Source organism: Protopterus annectens, chromosome 1.part1, assembly GCF_019279795.1.
Source record: "Protopterus annectens isolate FY-2018-M chromosome 1.part1, PAN1.0, whole genome shotgun sequence".
NCBI lineage: Eukaryota > Metazoa > Chordata > Ceratodontiformes > Protopteridae > Protopterus > Protopterus annectens.
This window is the reverse complement of record NC_056726.1, coordinates 955,617,707-955,636,427: the sequence shown is the minus strand read 5'-3', so window position 1 is coordinate 955,636,427 and position 18,721 is coordinate 955,617,707. Positions and strand designations below refer to the sequence as shown.

The 18,721-nt window shown below is 49.1% G+C and overlaps 1 protein-coding gene across 3 annotated transcripts in view; it reads right to left on the bottom strand.

Moving 5' to 3' along the window:
- Positions 1-18,721, bottom strand: part of YWHAQ (tyrosine 3-monooxygenase/tryptophan 5-monooxygenase activation protein theta) — a 266,005-nt gene that overhangs the window by 160,951 nt on the left and 86,333 nt on the right. For all 3 annotated transcript variants that reach the window (XM_044079179.1, XM_044079184.1, XM_044079191.1), the window contains exon 3: positions 13,355-13,478. In XM_044079179.1, the coding sequence (XP_043935114.1) occupies positions 13,355-13,478 (124 nt within the window). The remainder of the gene's footprint in view (positions 1-13,354; positions 13,479-18,721) is intronic.

The following is an 18,721-nucleotide window of genomic DNA, read 5'->3' as shown; positions in this document are numbered from 1 at the left end:
GATGCAAGATCCAACTTATAGTGAGAAATAAATGTATGAGACGAAGCCCATGTAGCTGCTGCACAAATATCATCCAGAGGAATCCTAGCCTTGAAGGCTGCTGAGGTAGATACTGACCGGGTTGAATGGGCATGAACACCTCGGTGCGGGCCTTCCTGACGCTTGATAAGCCAATAAAATGCACTGTGAAATCCAGCGGACAAAGAAACTTTGGAAATTGGCTTGCCCAAATTGAATTTTGCAAAGGAAATAAACAGCTGGTCGGATTGCCTATGACCAGCTGTCCTGTTGAGATAAAATCTTAGTTGCCTGTGAACATCTAGTGAGTGTAGCCTATATTCACCTTTGTTTTCATACTTAGGGAAGAAAACAGGGAGGTTAATAGATTGATTGATGTTTGCTTCAGAAGCGATTTTAGGAAGGAAGGACGGGTTGGTCCTGAGGAGACACGGTCCGGATAAAACCAAGTAAGGAGGTTTAGCTGATAAAGCTTGAAGTTCAGAAACTCTCTTGGCTGATGTAATGGCTACCAAAAAGGCTGTCTTATAAGACAAGAATTTGAGGTCCACTGTAGCTGGCTCGAAGGGGAGCGGTCAAGGCCTGTAGGACCAGAGAAAGGTCCCAAGGAGGAACTGCTTGCTTAATAGGGGCCTGAGAAGGAAAGTACCTTTAAGAAAGGTTTTGCACAATTTGGCTGACATAAGAGGATTAGACTCTTGACCAATGTGATAGTGAGAAATTGCCGCCAGTTGAACTTTGACTGTGGAACTGCTGGCACCATCATTAAAGAGAGAGGTTAGAAAATCAAGCACTACGGGAGAGGAACCGTGAAGGGATCTAGGCCTTGCCTCCGCCCACACAGAGAACGTTTCCATTTGCTTCGTAAACCTTTCTAGTGGCTGGTTTATGAGCCACCAAAATAGCCTTTACCGGTGAAGAAATACCGAGTCCTTATCAAGAGTGGAACTGGAGCAGCCAAGCGGTCAGCTTCAGGTTGTCCAGGTTCGAGGAGGAATGCAGGATGGATGGGATATCAGATCCGGATGGGATCTAGAATCCAAGGAGGATTCACCGAGTGAGACCTTAGGAAGGGGAACCAGATCTGTCGAGGCCAGAATGGAGCAATGAGAATCATTCTGCAACCCACCCGAGAGGCTTTCTGAAGAACTTGCAGCATCAGAGGCAAGGGTGGATAGGCATACAGAAGACCGGGTGGCCAAGCATGCACCAGAGCGTCTCTTGGGGTACCTCCGGGAGGAGGTATCAGAGCGAAAAACTGTCGCACTTGGTGTTTGAGGAGAGGCAAAAGATCGCATGAAGGAGTTCCCCACTGCGAATATGCGTTCCGCTACTTGACAATTGAGAGACCACTCGTAGGGGTCAGAATGGTGCGACTGAGCTTGTCCGCTAGGATGTTGGACCGACCGGAATGTGCTGCTATGAGAAAGCGATTGGTGGAGATTGCCCATTCCCAAACTCTCATGGCCTCTCGACAAAGAGGGTAAGACCTTGTTCCCCTTGCTTGTTGATGTACCAGACAACAGACATATTGTCCGACTGAATCGCAATTGTTCCCAAGGGAAGAAAGTCCTGAAGTGCTAGCAACGCCAAGAGCACCGCCTCATCTCTAGAACATTGATATGCAGTAAGGTCTCTGCATCGCTCCACGTGCCTTGGACTGTCCGGCCCGCAAAGTGCCCCCACCCGAGGCGGGGCGTCCGTGGTCACCGTGGCGAGGGGGAGAAGCACAAAATGGGCGACCTCGTGGAGATCCGGGAGTGGAGCCACCACAAGAGGGACCGCTTGCAAGCCTTGCTGATCGCTATGGGATGATACATGGGAGAGCAAGGTAAGACCACTGTACTAAGAGCGCCCACTGTAGAATGCATATTGAGCCTGGCAAGAGGAAGAAGAGCTATCGACGAAGCCATGGACCCTAGAGCCCTCAGGACCAACTCCGCTGGAACAGAACATGAATGGAGAATGGCCCGCACCTGGAGCTGCAGATTCAGAATCCTGTCCGCAGTAAGGAAGGCTCAGAACTCCTTGTGTCTAGTCTGGCCCCTATGAAATCTAAGAGCTGAGTGGGTGCCAGGTTGGACTTTTGTATTTATTGTGATGCCCAGAAATGGAGCAAGATGGAGAAAGGAGTCTCACCAGAGAAGTAGATGCCTTGTTGGGCGGTAAGGAGCCAGTCGTCCAGGTAGGGAAAGACCTGCACCCCTGAAGCCTCAGGTGGGCCGCTACCACTGCTAGTACTTTGGTAAACACCCTGGGGCTGTGGTGAGACCAAAGGGAAGGACCCGAACTGGTAGTGACTGGCTCCCAGCCGGAAGCGGAGAAACCTCCTGAGCGCCTGTCCATTAGGATGTGGTAGTACGCCCTTGAGATCTATCGAGCACATCCAGTGGCATTCTCCCAGAAGGGGAGAATAGATTGTAGAGTGACCATTCGAATTTTTCTTTGGGGACTGCCAGATTCAGGAGAGAGGTCTAGGATTGGTCTTAGTTCCCCGTCTTTTTGGCACTAAAAGAACCTGGAGTAGAACCCTGATCCGATCTGGTCTGGGGAACGGGCTGGATGGCTCTTTTCTAGCAGATGGCCAATTTCTGCAAGCGGCCTCCCTTTGACCGGGTGGTACGCCTGGGAGGGACTGCATCTTTGGAAGGTGAAGGAAAGGAATGTGATATCCCTGGATATGATTTGGAGAACCCAGCGGTCCGATGTTATGGACTCCCATGCCGCTAGGTGCCCGAACGCCCCGACTGCCTCCAGAGTAGAGCAGTCGGGCAGCCCTCAGGGCTGCTGCTGGGCCGCTCAGAGAAAGGTTCCCTGGACCCAAGTTTCTGGGAGCCCTCTGCCTCTAGGGCGGGCCCTCCTTGTCCTCCTCTGCCACGGAAGGACTGGTTGTCCGGAGCAGGCTGGGACTGCTGCGACTTCGAACCACATCTTCTTCTGACCCTTTGGTTCCTAGAATAGGGCCTCTGGGGTGCAGAGAAGCGGATTCGACGGCAGACAGCGTCTTCCGTCCTTCTCGCTCTGGGTCAACGCCTCGCGAACGGTCTTGCCAAACAGAGCAGAACCATCAAAGGGGCGTTGCAACGACGCCTTGAAGGGCTCAGAGAATCGAGTGGCGGAGCCAGGCCTGACGCCTAGCGACCAGTCCTGTCCCGCAGCTCTAGCGGCGCCCGTAGCATGGGAGAGTAGCCGACAGAAGTATTCGTGACTGACCTTAGAGTGGCCATTTTGGTGGAGTGCAGAGCTCTGTCCTCCTCCGAAATGGACTCAGGGGATGCAGCGACTTTAATAAGGTCTCGCTGCATCCGAATAACGTGCCAAATAGTTCAGCGCCTCACCGAAAAGGTAGCCGAACTGAACATCCGCTTCCCCAAGCGGTCCATCATCCGAGACTCCTTGCTCGGTGGGTGGACTGAGGGACTCTCCTGAGCCAGTTCCTCTTTGTGGCCGCCATCAACATGGCATCTACAGGAGGCCCCTTACTCCAATGGGTCCTGTCAGAAGGCGGGCTAAGGATTTTGTCAGGTCTTTTGGGAATTGGCTCCACGGTGTCCGGTTCCTTCCACGCCCTGGTGGTAATAAGGTCCACCAGGGGTCGGCAGGGGACACCCAAGAGGTAGACGGGCCCGCTTGAATGCCTCCAAGAACACGGACTCGTCCGAGGAAGACTTGGGGCAGACCACCCCCTGATACGGAGCATTTCCATGATGTCTCGAAGGAGACATCCTCGGGGTGACCTTGGGAGCCTTCCCTTCCTCCAAGTCCGTGTCTTCAGTGAGAGACTCAGGGAGTCTATGTGCCTCCTTTGCGTATGCTTGCAGGAGCCTCCTCTGGGGGCTGTCAGAAGAGTCCGCAGCAGCCAATTGCTCCATAGGAGCAACTTGGGGCACAGAAACGGGCTGTCCCAGGGGCCGGATGGTGGAAGCCTGGCCCAGTGCAGAGGGAGCTGGACGGAGCCGGCAAGTGCCGGGGTCCGGAGACCTCAACAGAGCCCTCTCCACTACATCAAAAGCCGGGGAGCCGACCTCGACCAAAGGATCCGACAATCGGCTCCCTCGGATCCGAAGAGTGGATCGGAGCCGCGCAAGCACTCGGATCCGGCGACAGTGCGCCCGACACAGACGGCGCCGGGAGCACTGATCCCCGGATCCGGCTCGGATCCAGGCTCCGAGAGATCGGGTCCGACGCACTGAGGGCATGGTCGGATCCGGCACCCAGTACTATCGGATCCGACCTCCCCCGCTCCGGCTGCTCGGCTCCAGCTGCTCCGAACCCGGAAGCGGGTCGGAGAAGGAGCGATAGGCTTGAAAAGGGTGTTGAGCTCCCCGAGGGGAGGCAAGAGCACTCCCATCTGCATCTGGGCCTGGATGAACCTTCGCATCATCCGTCCAGATCAGCATCCGAAAGGCTATGGGTCGATTTCGAGGCTACCGAGGTAGGCCTGGAATGCCTCCTCGATAGCCTCGCTGAGATCGGGTCTCCTCCTCCTCAGGACCCGTGAGAAGCACACAGGTGACCGGAGCCGAGAAGGAGGAGACCGCCAACAGGAGCCGGGAGAAGCTTGGCAGGCGGGCCGAAACAGAGGTCTCGGCCCGCCAGGTGCTTCTCCCTCCGTCCTTAGAAGCATCCCTCCTGTCCTGAAGCGGGAGTTTGAGTCCCAGGAGCAGGAGGGGTGCTACAGGGAACAGCTGCAGCCGCAGGAGTCCCCGAAGGAGCGGGGGTCGGAGCCGAGTCCGGTAAAAGACCCGCCAGGACCAGCTTGGACCTCCGCTCCTCAGTGCCCTGGGGTTGAACCCTGCACAAATGGAACAGCCAGATGTGAGGTGCTCAACCCCAAGACACTTAACACACCGAGTGTGGCCATCAGCCGGTGAGAGCTTATGGCCACACTCGGAGCATTTAGAAAAGAATGACTTAGGCTGGTCAGCCATAGTCAAAGCTTCCCAAAAGTTACCGAAGTAACTTAACAAAACTAAAACAAGCACACAGGCCTCACACACACACTCTACGCACAGCGAGGGAGGGAATAAAAATACTACTGTAAATTAAATTTAAACTAAAAACAGTCAATACACAAAGGAACCTACAACTCTCACACAAAAAGTTTAAAGAAAGCAAAAAATTTCTATTTTTATACAAGAAAAATACCACTTAGCTGAGAGCTAAAGACACCACATCCAGTTACCAGCGCGGCAAACAAGATCTGAGGTCATGAGGGTAGAGCAGGGCATTATGGGTGAGGGGAGGAGCTGAGAGCTTGGATCCATAGCTGGAAACTATGCCGGTTCGGATCCGATATCGGATCCATAACCCACAGGTTGCAGACAAATGAATACCCTACTTCAGATTTTTGGTTTCTAGGCTGTGCTTGTGTTGAGACCACAAATTCTTTAGGTACCACTGTAGCTTTCTCATATGTAGTCTGGCATGAGGGACCAGTATTATGCAGGATGCCATGAAGCCCAGGGCTTGCAGTACTTTTCTTGCTGTTAGATGGTTCTGCTTTGTTAATGCCAAGAAGTAGAGAGGTAGTTGCTTGTTTTTGTGCAGTTAGGAATGCCATTTGTTTTGATGTGTCCAGATCTGAACCCAAAATTATTCTTTGGGATGGTATCAGCCTTGACTTTTTTATATTGACTGTATATCCCAGGGCTTGTAACAGGTAAATGACTCTTTGTAAGTCTTCTGTGAGTTTGTTTTTGCTGTCCGCTTGTATCAGGCGGTCGTCCAGGTAGGGGTAAATTTGGATTCCCTGAAGCCTGCAATGCACAATTACTGATGCCAGGCATTTTGTGAACACTCTGGGCGCAGTAGATAAGCCAAAGGGCAATGCTGAGAATTGATAATGCTCTGATTCTGCAAGAAATCTGAGGTATCTTCTGCAAATTGGTCGTATGGGGACGTGCAGGTATGCCTCCTTGAGATCTAGAGTTACCAGCCAAGACTCCTTGCCCAGCATGGGAAGAAGCTGCTGTAGAGTCAGCATTTTGAATTTTGGAACAATGAGGAATGTGTTTAATGCGGACAGGTCGAGAATAGGCCTCCATTTGCTCTCCTTTCTTGGTACCAGGAAGAGTCTGGAGTAAAATCCCTTTCCTTGTTCCATAGATGGTACCTTTTCCACAGCTCTCATCTTTAATAATTGGTTTACTTGTTGTAGAGCTTCTGCCTTTGATTCGGATGTAGGTTTGGCATTCCTCTCTTCCCTGGTAGAGTATGGAAATGAAACCTGTAACCGTGGTGTATAGTTTGCAAAATCCACTTGTCCCTTGTGATGTAATGCCAGTTTTTTGAAAATAAAGCTAGCTTTCACTAAGGGTGCTTCTAGTTGTTCCCTGGTAGGCGGTGCCAGAGCCAAGTCACTGTGATTGTCCTGTTGCAGTGGTGGTGGCTGCGTCTGTGCCTCGCTGGTTGTTACCCTGCCACTGGCGTCCCCTGTAGGCACCCCTGGATTGGTTTCTGCCTCTAACGCCTATTCCTGCCTCTCTGTGCTTTAGAGGAGTCTGGAAAGGACCAGTTTTTGGAGGGCCAATTCCTGCTAAACCTTGGAGGCTGGACCTGTAAGAAATCTTTCACTTTGTACAGATTTTGCCTTCTCTTCCATCTTCTTCAGTACCTGTTGTGCAGGAGAACCAAATAAATTGGCCTTGTCCATGGGAGCATCTAATAGTTTTGATTTGACATTGTCCGGTAAGGCCTGCTCTTTCAACCATGCATGCCTTCTGATAACTGTGCCAGTCATGGCTGATCTAAAGGAAGCCTCCAGTGCATCATAGCCGCATTTTAAAGAATGGTTACTGACTTGCTGAATGTTATGTACCATTTCCTGAACATACTTCTTATCAAAAGGTTCATCAGAGGACAGTTTTTTAGTTAACTGGTCTAGCATAAATTCTTGATATTGGATCATATGAAATTGACAGTTCAAGGCCCTAGCTGACAGAGTAGCAGAAGTGTAAACTTTTTTACCCCATCTCTCTAAGGATCTTGATTCCATTTCGGAGGGCAGGGGATTTTTAGTAGAGGTAGTTGCTACAGCCTTAGGTCCCTGGGAGATAGTCTCGGGATCTGCAAAAGGAGCCTTGTATAGATGGTGATGTGTGTCGTGAGACTAGTGCCAGCTTTACTCCTAAGGGGGCTGCCATTTGAGACCTGGTTGGCAAGCAAAGGGGAAAGTAATTGGTTTTGCTTTCTGAATCTGTGTAGGAGCTTGCCATTGTCTGCCTCTGTACGAGCCTTGTGTTTATCCTCTGCTCCTCTGGCGCCTGTATCTGCCTCTTTGGGGTCTGTCTGTCAGGAAAGGACCAGTTTTTGGAAGGCCAATTTCTACTAAAATGTGGGTTGAACCTGCAGAAATTCAGTTTGCATTGTTTAGCCTTTTCCTCCATTTTCCGTAATACTTCCTCAGCATTTGCCCCAAATAGTACATCCTTTTGAAGGGCGTCTAGTAATTTAGCTTTGACATGATCAGGCAAGGCTTGTTCCTTGAGCCAGGCATGCCTACGTATGACTGAGCCTGTAACAGCAGCTCTACATGAGGCCTCTAGAGCATCAAAAACCACATTGTAAGGTATGTTTACCCACTTGTTCTGCACTATGCATCAAATCCTGCAACTCCATGTCTGGTTGTTCATGTTGTGACATTTTGAAACTTAGTATTTTAGCATATGAAACTGACAGTTTCAGGCACCCTGTAGTACTTATCAGGCTTAACTGGAGCTGGAGGAAGAGAGTCCGGGTTAAGGCAGGCCTCTGAGTAATCTAGGATGTCCAGGACAGGAGGTATAGCCAGAGGGCTGTGCTGGGGTAACAAAAGAAATTCCCTGAGCCTTTTCTTGGAATCAGAGTAATCCTGGCCTTCCAAGTGGAAGTGTTCCCTTAAGGTATGCAGAGTTTCACCAAATGAGCAATTCTCAGGGGGGGGATACAGAAGGAATAGATTCCTCTGCATCAGAGTCTTCAAAAGGGGAGTAAGACTGTTCCTGATAAGAGTGCTCTGAAATAATGGAGCACTGACCAGAGGGGGAATCTTGCTCCACTCTGGGTCTTTTGTCCGGAGGTGGCAGAGAAACTCTGATTAGTGTAATTAAATCCTCAGCCATTTTAAGCATCTGTTTCTTAGGCATGGGGCCTGGAGATGGGCCCTGTGTAGCTGGTCTCTTAGGATGCATGGTAGCTTTAGACTTTGTGAAAGCCAAGAGGAAGGTCTGAAGACACCTTGAGTGGAGGTGGACCTGTCCACATTGTTTCAACGCCAAGCGTGGCTTCGGTATCTGTAGTCCGGGTGTGGGCAGAGGAACCTGCGACCTCGGGTACACGAGAAGTGTCATCGGTAATCAGGGGCTGTGTAGGTGCCTCGCTGAGAACTGGACCATGCGTAGTCGGCTTTGGCGTGATGTTGCTAGAGGCAGTGGACCTCGAGTGTTGGTCCTTGTCTCTGCATTTTTTGACAAAACCTGAGTCGGAGTATCCGACGACATAGTATAGTTAAATGCTTTCCCAAAATAATGCTGGTCGAACTCCGCCAGACGCTTATGAGTTTGTTGAATGTAGCACAAAAGCGACAGACCGAGACGTCGTGGTCTGGGCCTAAACAAGGTATACAGAGGGAATGGAAATCCTTGTGGTATTTGCTTCCCACAAGAATACAATTATTAACTTTGTCTGACATCGGTCAGAGGCAAGAAAAAGTTTCCCCAACGGGGTACTTGGCTTTTAAGAAGACCTAAGTTCCAAATTTTTCGTAATCTCAGGAGCTGGCCGACCGACACTTGCGAACTGCTTCTGCTTCGGGCACCGCGCGGCAAGAAAGACTGAAGAAAATTGCGCCGGCTGTTTTTTTATACCCCTGTCACACTGACAGGCTAGAAGCGACGACAACCGACGCCGGACCTAGACTTTGGAATTCGGCCGACCGAGGACCTGCCTGACTGCAGGAGAACTCATCTGTTATGACTGCAGCTGTATGCATGATTGGAGTGGATGCCGGATCCGGATTATCTGGGGGGACTGGCTCGATGGCTAGTTTTTGTAGCAGCTTCGAAACCTCTAAAGCTGTAGCCTCCTTGTGAGCGGGTGGAACATCTGAAGGAGAGCTGGAGTTATGTGATGTGAAATGAAGGGGATAAACTTCATATCCAGAGGATATTCTAACACCCAGTGGTCTGCAGTAATGGACTCCCATGCCGCTGGATGCAAGGAAAATCTTCCCCGACTGCCTCCAGAGTAGAGCAGCCGGGCAACTCCTCAGGGTTGCTGAGTAGGTCTGTCGGAAAAAGGTTCCCTAGACCCAAAGTTTCTGGGAACCCCTCTGCCTCTAGGATGGCATCAGTCTTGTCCCCCTCTGCCTCTGGGGGACAAATATACCCCCCCAGTGTCAAAAAAGGAATTTCCGGAACCACATCTTTTGCCCCTTTTGGTTCCTGGAATAGGACCTCTGGGTTAGAGAAGCAGATTCAGATGGCTGACATTTCCGTCCTGCTCACTCTGGTTAGTGTCACGTACAGTCTTCCCAAAGAGGGATGATCCATCGAATGGGGCATTGATGAAAGACGCCTTAAAGGGGTCCGCAAATTTACACAGCCTGATCCAGGCGTATCACCTTAAGGCAACGCCTGTACCAACAGCTCTAGCGGCTCCCTCCGTGGCATGAGAGGAGATGCAGACAGGTATTAGTCTTTGCGGTAAAGGACTGCTTGTCCTGCTGCGACAGACTCCGGAGGCGACTCAAGTTGGTCTCTGCAGTCGGATGACATGTGCCAAGTAATTCAGCCTACAGATAGAAAATGTTGACTAGTACATGCGCTTCCCAAAGTGATCCATCGACGGACTTTTGTTTGGTGGATGGACTGAGGAACTCTCCTGTGCCAGTACCTTCTTTGTGGCAGCTGCAACCACCAAAGCGTCTACTGGGGCTCCCTTGGACCATGCCTGCCTGACGGCAGGGAAAGAATTGTCTGGCCTTTTGGGTATAGGCTCTACGGTGTCAGGATCCTTCCAAGCCCCAGTGGTGATGAGGTCCACCACAGGGTCAGCTGGAGGGGAACCCAGGAATTAGATGGGCCCGTGCCAAAGGCCTCCAGAAATACTGACTCATCCGCAGAGGTGGGCCCGTGCCAAAGGCCTCCAGAAATACTGACTCATCCGCAGAGGGTTTGGGGGCTGACCAACCTCCTCTTTGGCAGAGGATCTCCATAATGACTCCGAACGAGATGTCCTCTGTAGGTGATCTGGGGGAACCCTCTCCATCCAAGACCTATAAGTGGTAATGGACTCAGGGGAGTCCAAGTGCCTCCTCTTGCACTTACGAGGTTCCTCTCTAGTGCGACTTTGGAGAGGATTCGTAAGACTCAGAGAGTTCCCTGATGGAACAACCTGGGGTTGCCTTGCCACGGGCTGTCCGAGACAGGGCAATGGGAGCAGAATACGAAATCAGAGGGATCTGGGTGGGATCAGAGGATGTGAGCAGAGGTCTCAACCCCTGGGAGAGGACCCTTTCCACTGCCCTGAATGCCAATTGAGAGCACACTTCCGTAGGACGTAAGGAAATCTCCATGGCACCAAAGCAGGGACTGGAGCAGACGGCGGGGTAGTCTGGGCACAGAGGGTAGGATCCGAAAGAGCAAGATTGACCCTCTGGTCCTACTCCCCAACCATGGCTCCAAGAGTACCCTGGATCAGAGATCAGAGGAACTTCAAGGTGACTGCCGGTGTAGAGGAAATTAAAGCCATCGGTGCCGACCCCACAGCTCCGAAAGGTCTCTGACCAGAGAACCCCGAAGCATCGGATCAGCAAAGGGGCAATAGGGTGGAACATAGTAGCAGAAAGACCCTCACCAATGGGAGACTGCCCTGGTAAGTCCCCCATCTGAATCAGGTTCTGGGTGAACCTCCTCATAAGCCTGTACATATCAAGTTCGGATACACTCCAAGTCTATCTGGAGGAAACTACAGAGTGGTCTGGGTCGGATCAGAGGAGTGCCTTAGCTCAGGCGAGAAACTGGGAGAGCAGAGGAGAACGAGACCTGGGTACCTTAGAAGTGGGGCTGGAGAAGAGACCTTTTTCTAGGCCTGTCCCTCTTGTCCCTACCTCCGAGATGACTCAGAAGCAGGCCTGGCGGGAGGTTGAGTCCCTGCCTGCACAGAGTCACCAGCTGGGGAGGAAATGGTGGCAGACTCCAGGGCAGAAGCTGGTAAGACCTTTAGCCACAAGCTTAGCCTGACTATCCTTCAATGCCCTAGGGTTAAAACCCGAACAAATGTCACAGGATGCAGACAGATGGGCGATCCCTAAACATAGAACAGAGTGTGGCCATCGGCTGGAGAAAGCTTATGACTACACTGTGCACTTTCTAAAGAGAACTTTAGGCTGTTCAACCATAGTATAGTAGACAAAAAAAGCCCTAGGGCCCACACACTTCACAGGGATTGGGCCTAGGCGGGAACACGCCACACACACGCCACACACAGGCAAACCAGATCTGGGGCTAGACAGGAGGAAGTGATGCAACAGTCAGGGGAGGAGCTTGGAGCTGATGCTTGAAAAATTTTGCCGGCTCTGATCCGTATACCTATATGTGCAGAAAGAATGAAGTCAACTACTTCAGATCATAGCAAGCAGACAGTGGCAGAATCAACTTTCTTCCCAAATGGATTAACGTACTCCCCCCATTACAGCTCTTTCAACAATTTTAACTTGGTGGGTGCAGCTTGAGCCTTTGAAATATGAAGTTGCCTTCCAGTTCAAATATTCGTATCTCTGAAAAAATAAGTTACTAGAAACCTGTAAATGGCAAGATACATTAAATCTTTGCATTGGACACTCACTGTTCAATACTTTAAGGTGGATTTACAAGCTAAAATAGAGGCAGTGAATATTAAATTTTGTAATTTTTTCTACACAGCTTCTGAACCATTCGAGCAAGACATACTGCCAAGCAGGCAGTTAGCTGAGCTTTGAGGAAAAGCAATTTTTAACTTGGAATACACATTCAAACATCTCCAAGTTTTGATATTTAACTATTGTACAGTGCAGCTAGTTTATTGTTATGCACACTTTAAGGCATCTTCCAATACCTTGTATGTAACATGGTTGAACAAGCAACATTTGACGCATTGACATCAGGTTGTCACAAACCTCCTGAAGGTGCACTCTGCTGTAATGAGTGCACAGAGGCTAAAAAATATGTTAGTTTGATGTTTCTTGTACAACAGCTTAAACTTCGTAAAAGCAAGAGTAAGACACTCTGGTAAACTACAAGCTTTGAGGAAATCTCTCAAAAGCAGGTAACAATAGTCAAGACAGAGGAACCTCCCAACTATGACTAATCCTATTTCCCAACAATTGTAAGTTGTACTGGAGTGAAATCTGAAAACTCAGAAAACTCAGTTTGTGAAGATCTTTAAGCAATGTTCTCCCTGTATCTGTTCTGAAAACAGGATACAAAGCCTTCTGAACAGATAGACTGAAGTTATCCCACAGAGGGGCGAGGTACCCAGGGCAACTCTGGGGTGCACCTGCTGGCCTAGTGCATCACAGTGGAAGGGATTCTTCAATTGCATACAGCTACACATGTTGCCAACATTACTTGTATTTTGAGCCTTCGAGAATATAGAAAGACTACAAGCGGCACTAGATTGCTGAACCAGCTAAATCACTTTCCAAATAAAACATGCTCTGTTTACAGTATGCTAACTTGGAGCAAGCACACATTCAGAATAAGCAATGCCATGGGGAGATGACACCAGAAAGGTCAAGGTCCTCTGGATGGACAAGACAAAATGGTGCTAAAAGCAGAGATGCTAGAGAAGTGCAAATAGTGAAGACAGCTTATTGGATGCCAAGGCCAATGAGTCTTCCATCTTACAAAAATAAGAAGTCAGACTTAATCCACTGAAGGGGCATAGAGATACCAAGGGTCTTTACATCAAAGCATAATCTTTACCAATTTATAACCCAGGAATGCAACAGGAACATTAAGACCTCTGTGTAGCTTGGCTGGAATTGGGTAGCAGGAACCTCAACAGCTACGGTGACCACTGCGACAAATGGTACATTTAGCATCTTAACAGTACTAGAACTTTATAGGACTTCATATTCAACTAGTCAACTTCCTTGCCACTTTTACAAGCACTTAGCATGGTTGTAAATTACTTGTAAGTAGACTAACTTGTACCAGGGTTGAGTCTACATATTTTGCTTGACCTGTAGTTACACTACACTAGTAAGAAACCTATTCCACAGTGAATCACATCTGCATAGCAGATTTGCATCTTTTGAAGCTTAAACCAAAACAAATGAAAATCTAACAGAATATAAAGCAGAAATGCAGCTTACTTTTTTTTGTTTCTTCATTTGCTACCTCAGCAAGGTATCTGTAATAGTCCCCCTTCATCTTCAAATAGAAGACCTTGCTTTCATCTTGTGTGGACTTCGGAATTAAATGGCTATCCAAAAGGTTCTAGTGAAGGGAAGAAAAAAAAATTGACATTTTACACTGGTAAAATACCATACAGCAACAGGTGTGAGAAACATCCTCTAACAAAATCTTAATTGGATGAGTTTTCACAATAGTACATTCACATGACATTTCAGGAAAAAACAATTTAAATGCACTCACCATATAGCTCAAGTACAACCAGACCCAATATCCCCATAAAGATCACAGCAGTGAAGCCAGTCAAGTTGCCAGTCACTCTAATCTTTAGAAAAGCCCAATTAAATTGGAGATTTGCACAAAGTACATTACATTCCTTACAAAGGAAATCTAGTACATTTGACTAATGGTGACTCCCATTCAGACTGGCTATTTAAATTAGAAATTCCCATGAAACAGACACATGGCTTGCTTAGAACAGTCAAATCCAATGTCCTGGGATGAAAAAAAAGCAGACTTGTGAATTGCCTTAGTTTTAGCCAAACAGTACTGGAGCTGTCTGTGCAACTCCAGGGTATGCAGGTTGCTCTCACTAGCACTGAGAAGTTGAAACAACCGATTTGCTTCTTTGAGCATAAATGGATTAGTATGAAGGGACACCCTGCCCCTGCGAAGGAAAAACAAATACCATAGGGGCCAAGAGCTCAGAAACCCTCTAAGCTGGTCCAGCAGCAACAGTCCTCTAGGTACAATGCAGCAAAGTAGCAGAATCTACAGGCTCAAAAGGACAGATTTTTCAAATTATCCCCATTGATAATGGGTCTCGAGAATGGTATCAAGAGACTTTTCAATTTAGAAAAGTTTTTCAGGTTGAGTGTTTCCTTGCTTCCTGTAGAGGCTCTAGCACATTCTTGGAGAGCTGCCTAAAATGTTCATATGTTGGTACTAGGCTATTGGCTCTAGGGCCTATACAAGCCTAGCTAAACAATTCCCCAGATATTTCTTCACACAATATTTACTTCCCTGGACCACTGTCTAGCAGGGTGACTGACGTGATCCCCGGGGTGAATTACCCCATCTCCAATCAAGGTTCCTTTTGAAGAGGGCCAAGGAGACTGACATGTACAGGGAATCTCTGGGTGAGGAACCTATCCCTCCAGCAGGTTGGAGTATGTGGCTCTGAAGGATTGGGATTTCTTTAAGTGGAGCATGTCCAACAGCTCAGGGTTGGACATGACCTTGTATGTTAAGCAGAGATAGCCTCAGAGTAGACGTTAAGCAGAGATAGCCTCAGAGTAGACGATATGCCACAGTATAGCTGGAGTTATTTTTAGACTGTTAGCATATGGGCATCTGCTTTAGATAGTGGATTCTTTTAGTGAGATTTCTGCAGCCTTTCCAGCTGTTGCAGATGTCTTTAGGTACATACCAACAGGGAATTGTACTCTATAATGGGTACAATGAGGGATGAGTAGTGGGACAAAGACCTTTTTTCTGGATGAAAAGCCCTTAGTGGAGGTGTGCCAGAGAATCTGGACTGTTATGGCAGATTTTCTGACTTATGGCAATGTGGTCATCGAAGGCGAGACCACTGTCCACCTGTGTACCCAGGTCTCTCACCACTGTTTAGTGAAAATTCAAGGGTACATGTTTTCTCCAAAGGGGATACCTACACATTTCTTGGCATTAAGCTTGACCCATGGTTCTGGCACCAAGCACCTGTTTGTTAAGGCCCTTTTGTAGAATATCCACATCATTTGGGGATTAATAATGGCTCCCCGTTTGCAGTCATCTGCAAACTTTTGTTAGCCAGAGTCCCTTAGTGTTGACCTGTACTTCAGAGAAGTAGATACTAAAGAGCGGTCCCAGGACTGAACCCGCAAGTACTACACCTGTCACTTGTTTGGAGATGGATTTGGAGTCCGCTACTTTTACAGGTCTGGGTTCAGTCAGTAAGGCAGTTGGCAACCCATCGAGTGACAGGGATTTATCTGGTCCCATGGATGCTGTATTCTTAGCTTTGGAGTGTGGTTTCTACCCATGTATTTGGCATTTTGGTATTGAGCTGGGCCCTTTAGGGGGGAAAGGGAGAGCTAGGGGAAAGGAGAGCTAGGGAAAGGAGAGCTAGGGGGGAAAGGGAGAGCTAGGGGGAAAGGAGAGCTAGGGGGGGAAAGGAGAGCTAGGGGGGAAAGGAGAGCTGGGGAAAGGGAGAGCTGGGGGAAAGGAGAGCTGGGGAAAGGGAGAGCTGGGGGGAAAGGGAGAGCTAGGGAAAGGGAGAGCTGGGCCTTAGGGGAAAGGGAGAGCTAGGGGAAAGGGAGAGCTGGGCCCTTTAGGGGGGAAAGGAGAGCTGGGCCCTTTAGGGGAAAGGGAGAGCTGGGCCCTTTAGGGGAAAGGAGAGCTGGGCCCTTTAGGGGAAAGGGAGAGCTGGGCCCTTTAGGGGGGGGAAAGGGAGAGCTGGGCCCTTTAGGGGGGGAAAGGGAGAGCTGGGCCCTTTAGGGGGGGGAAAGGGAGAGCTGGGCCCTTAGGGGGGAAAGGGAGAGCTGGGCCCTTTAGGGGAAAGGAGAGCTGGGCCCTTTAGGGGGAAGGGAAGGAGAGCTGGGCCCTTTAGGGGAAAGGGAGACCTGGGCCCTTTAGGGGGGGGAAAGGGAGAGCTGGGCCCTTTAGGGAAAGGGAGAGCTGGGCCCTTTAGGGGGAAAGGAGAGCTGGGCCCTTTAGGGGAAAGGGAGAGCTGGGCCCTTTAGGGAAAGGAGCTGGGCCCTTTAGGGGAAAGGAGAGCTGGGCCCTTTAGGGGGAAAGGAGAGCTGGGCCCTTTAGGGGGAAGGGAGAGCTGGGCCCTTTAGGGAAGGGAGAGCTGGGCCCTTTAGGGGGAAGGAGAGCTGGGCCCTTTAGGGGGGAAGGAGAGCTGGGCCCTTTAGGGAAAGGGAGAGCTGGGCCCTTTAGGGGAAGGAGAGCTGGGCCCTTTAGGGGAAAGGAGAGCTGGGCCCTTTAGGGGAAAGGAGAGCTGGGCCCTTTAGGGAAGGGAGAGCTGCCTTTAGGGGAAAGGAGAGCTGGGCCCTTTAGGGAAAGGGAGAGCTGGGCCCTTTAGGGGAAGGAGAGCTGGGCCCTTTAGGGGAAGGAGAGCTGGGCCCTTTAGGGGAAAGGGAGAGCTGGGCCCTTTAGGGGGAAGGGAGAGCTGGGCCCTTTAGGGGAAAGGAGAGCTGGGCCCTTTAGGGAAGGGAGAGCTGGGCCCTTTAGGGGAAAGGAGAGCTGGGCCCTTTAGGGGAAAGGAGAGCTGGGCCCTTTAGGGGAAGGAGAGCTGGGCCCTTTAGGGGAAGGGAGAGCTGGGCCCTTTAGGGGAAAGGGAGAGCTGGGCCCTTTAGGGAAAGGGAGAGCTGGGCCCTTTAGGGGAAAGGAGAGCTGGGCCCTTTAGGGGAAGGAGAGCTGGGCCCTTTAGGGGGGAAGAGAGCTGGGCCCTTTAGGGGAAGGAGAGCTGGGCCCTTAGGGGGAAAGGAGAGCTGGGCCCTTTAGGGGGAAAGGGAGAGCTAGGGGGGAAAGGGAGAGCTAGGCCCTTTAGGGGGGGAAAGGGAGAGCTAGGCCCTTTAGGGGGGGAAAGGGAGATTAGTCTGCCAGGATATTGGCAATATCCTTGGGATCAGTATATTTAATGGCATTCTGTTGCTCAGAGAAGATTAGCATTGCCGTTTAGATTCTTGACATAACTACAGAAGGACTTGTGGTTGTCTCTGGAATCTTTGGCAATTTTCGTAACTAGCTTTGGAGGATTTTAAGAGGATCTCAGCATCTTACAGACTCTGGTAAGGGAGTTTTTGCATCCTGGGATTTTCTTTTCTGCAACAGTTTCTTCTGTTGTATAGTTTATGGCAGGGGGTCACCAGATTTTGGAGGGGAGTGTCTTGGTTCTATTTGGGATGCACGGGTGGATGTGCTCGTACAGTGCGTGGGTGCCATGAAGTTAGTCACTTCATGACTTAGTAGCATGCTTTGGAGAAAGCATTTTTTTTTTTTTCCTTAAGAGGTTTCCTTACTGGTGGGAGGGATGGGATGTGGATGTCAAGGGCAATTTGCTTATGGTCAGACCTGACTAGAGGTGACCACAAGTGTGGAGCATCTCCCAGGTTGGTAATGACCAGGTCTAGGATATTGGAGCCCCTGGTGGAACAATGGATTAGTTGATCCAGGACATTGGAATTTATGAATTCCAAGAACCCTTGTGAAATGTTTTCCCAGTTAATGGCAGGAAATCACCCAGTATTAGGGTGCTTGGTTGTATCCATATTTTCCAGTATGTTTAGAAAGCTACAATTTGGATTGCAGTAAGCTACAATTTGGATTGCAGTAAGCTACAATTTGGATTGCAGTAAGCTACAATTTGGATTGCAGTAAGCTACAATTTGGATTGCAGTAAGCTACAATTTGGATTGCAGTAAGCTACAATTTGGATTGCAGTAAGCTACAATTTGGATTGCAGTAAGCTACAATTTGGATTGCAGTAAGCTACAATTTGGATTGCAGTAAGCTACAATTTGGATTGCAGTAAGCTACAATTTGGATTGCAGTAAGCTACAATTTGGATTGCAGTAAGCTACAATTTGGATTGCAGTAAGCTACAATTTGGATTGCAGTAAGCTACAATTTGGATTGCAGTAAGCTACAATTTGGATTGCAGTAAGCTACAATTTGGATTGCAGTAAGCTACAATTTGGATTGCAGTAAGCTACAATTTGGATTGCAGTAAGCTACAATTTGGATTGCAGTAAGCTACAATTTGGATTGCAGTAAGCTACAATTTGGATTGCAGTAAGCTACAATTTGGATTGCAGTAAGCTACAATTTGGATTGCAGTAAGCTACAATTTGGATTGCAGTAAGCTACAATTTGGATTGCAGTAAGCTACAATTTGGATTGCAGTAAGCTACAATTTGGATTGCAGTAAGCTACAATTTGGATTGCAGTAAGCTACAATTTGGATTGCAGTAAGCTACAATTTGGATTGCAGTAAGCTACAATTTGGATTGCAGTAAGCTACAATTTGGATTGCAGTAAGCTACAATTTGGATTGCAGTAAGCTACAATTTGGATTGCAGTAAGCTACAATTTGGATTGCAGTCTTACCTAGTGTTAGTTGCACCTGGAGAATTTCAGGTGCATCGTGTTGGGCAACCAGATGGGAGGTGTGAATATGGACACTCCACCTTTAGTGCTTCACTCAGTTTGGTGGGTGGCCGAAAGGTGTGGTAAGTTGTAGCCTGGTATTGCAGGGGTGCTAGAGTCTTGAACCAGGTCTCAATTACTGCACAGATATCAATGTTCCATTTTTTAGGAGCGCC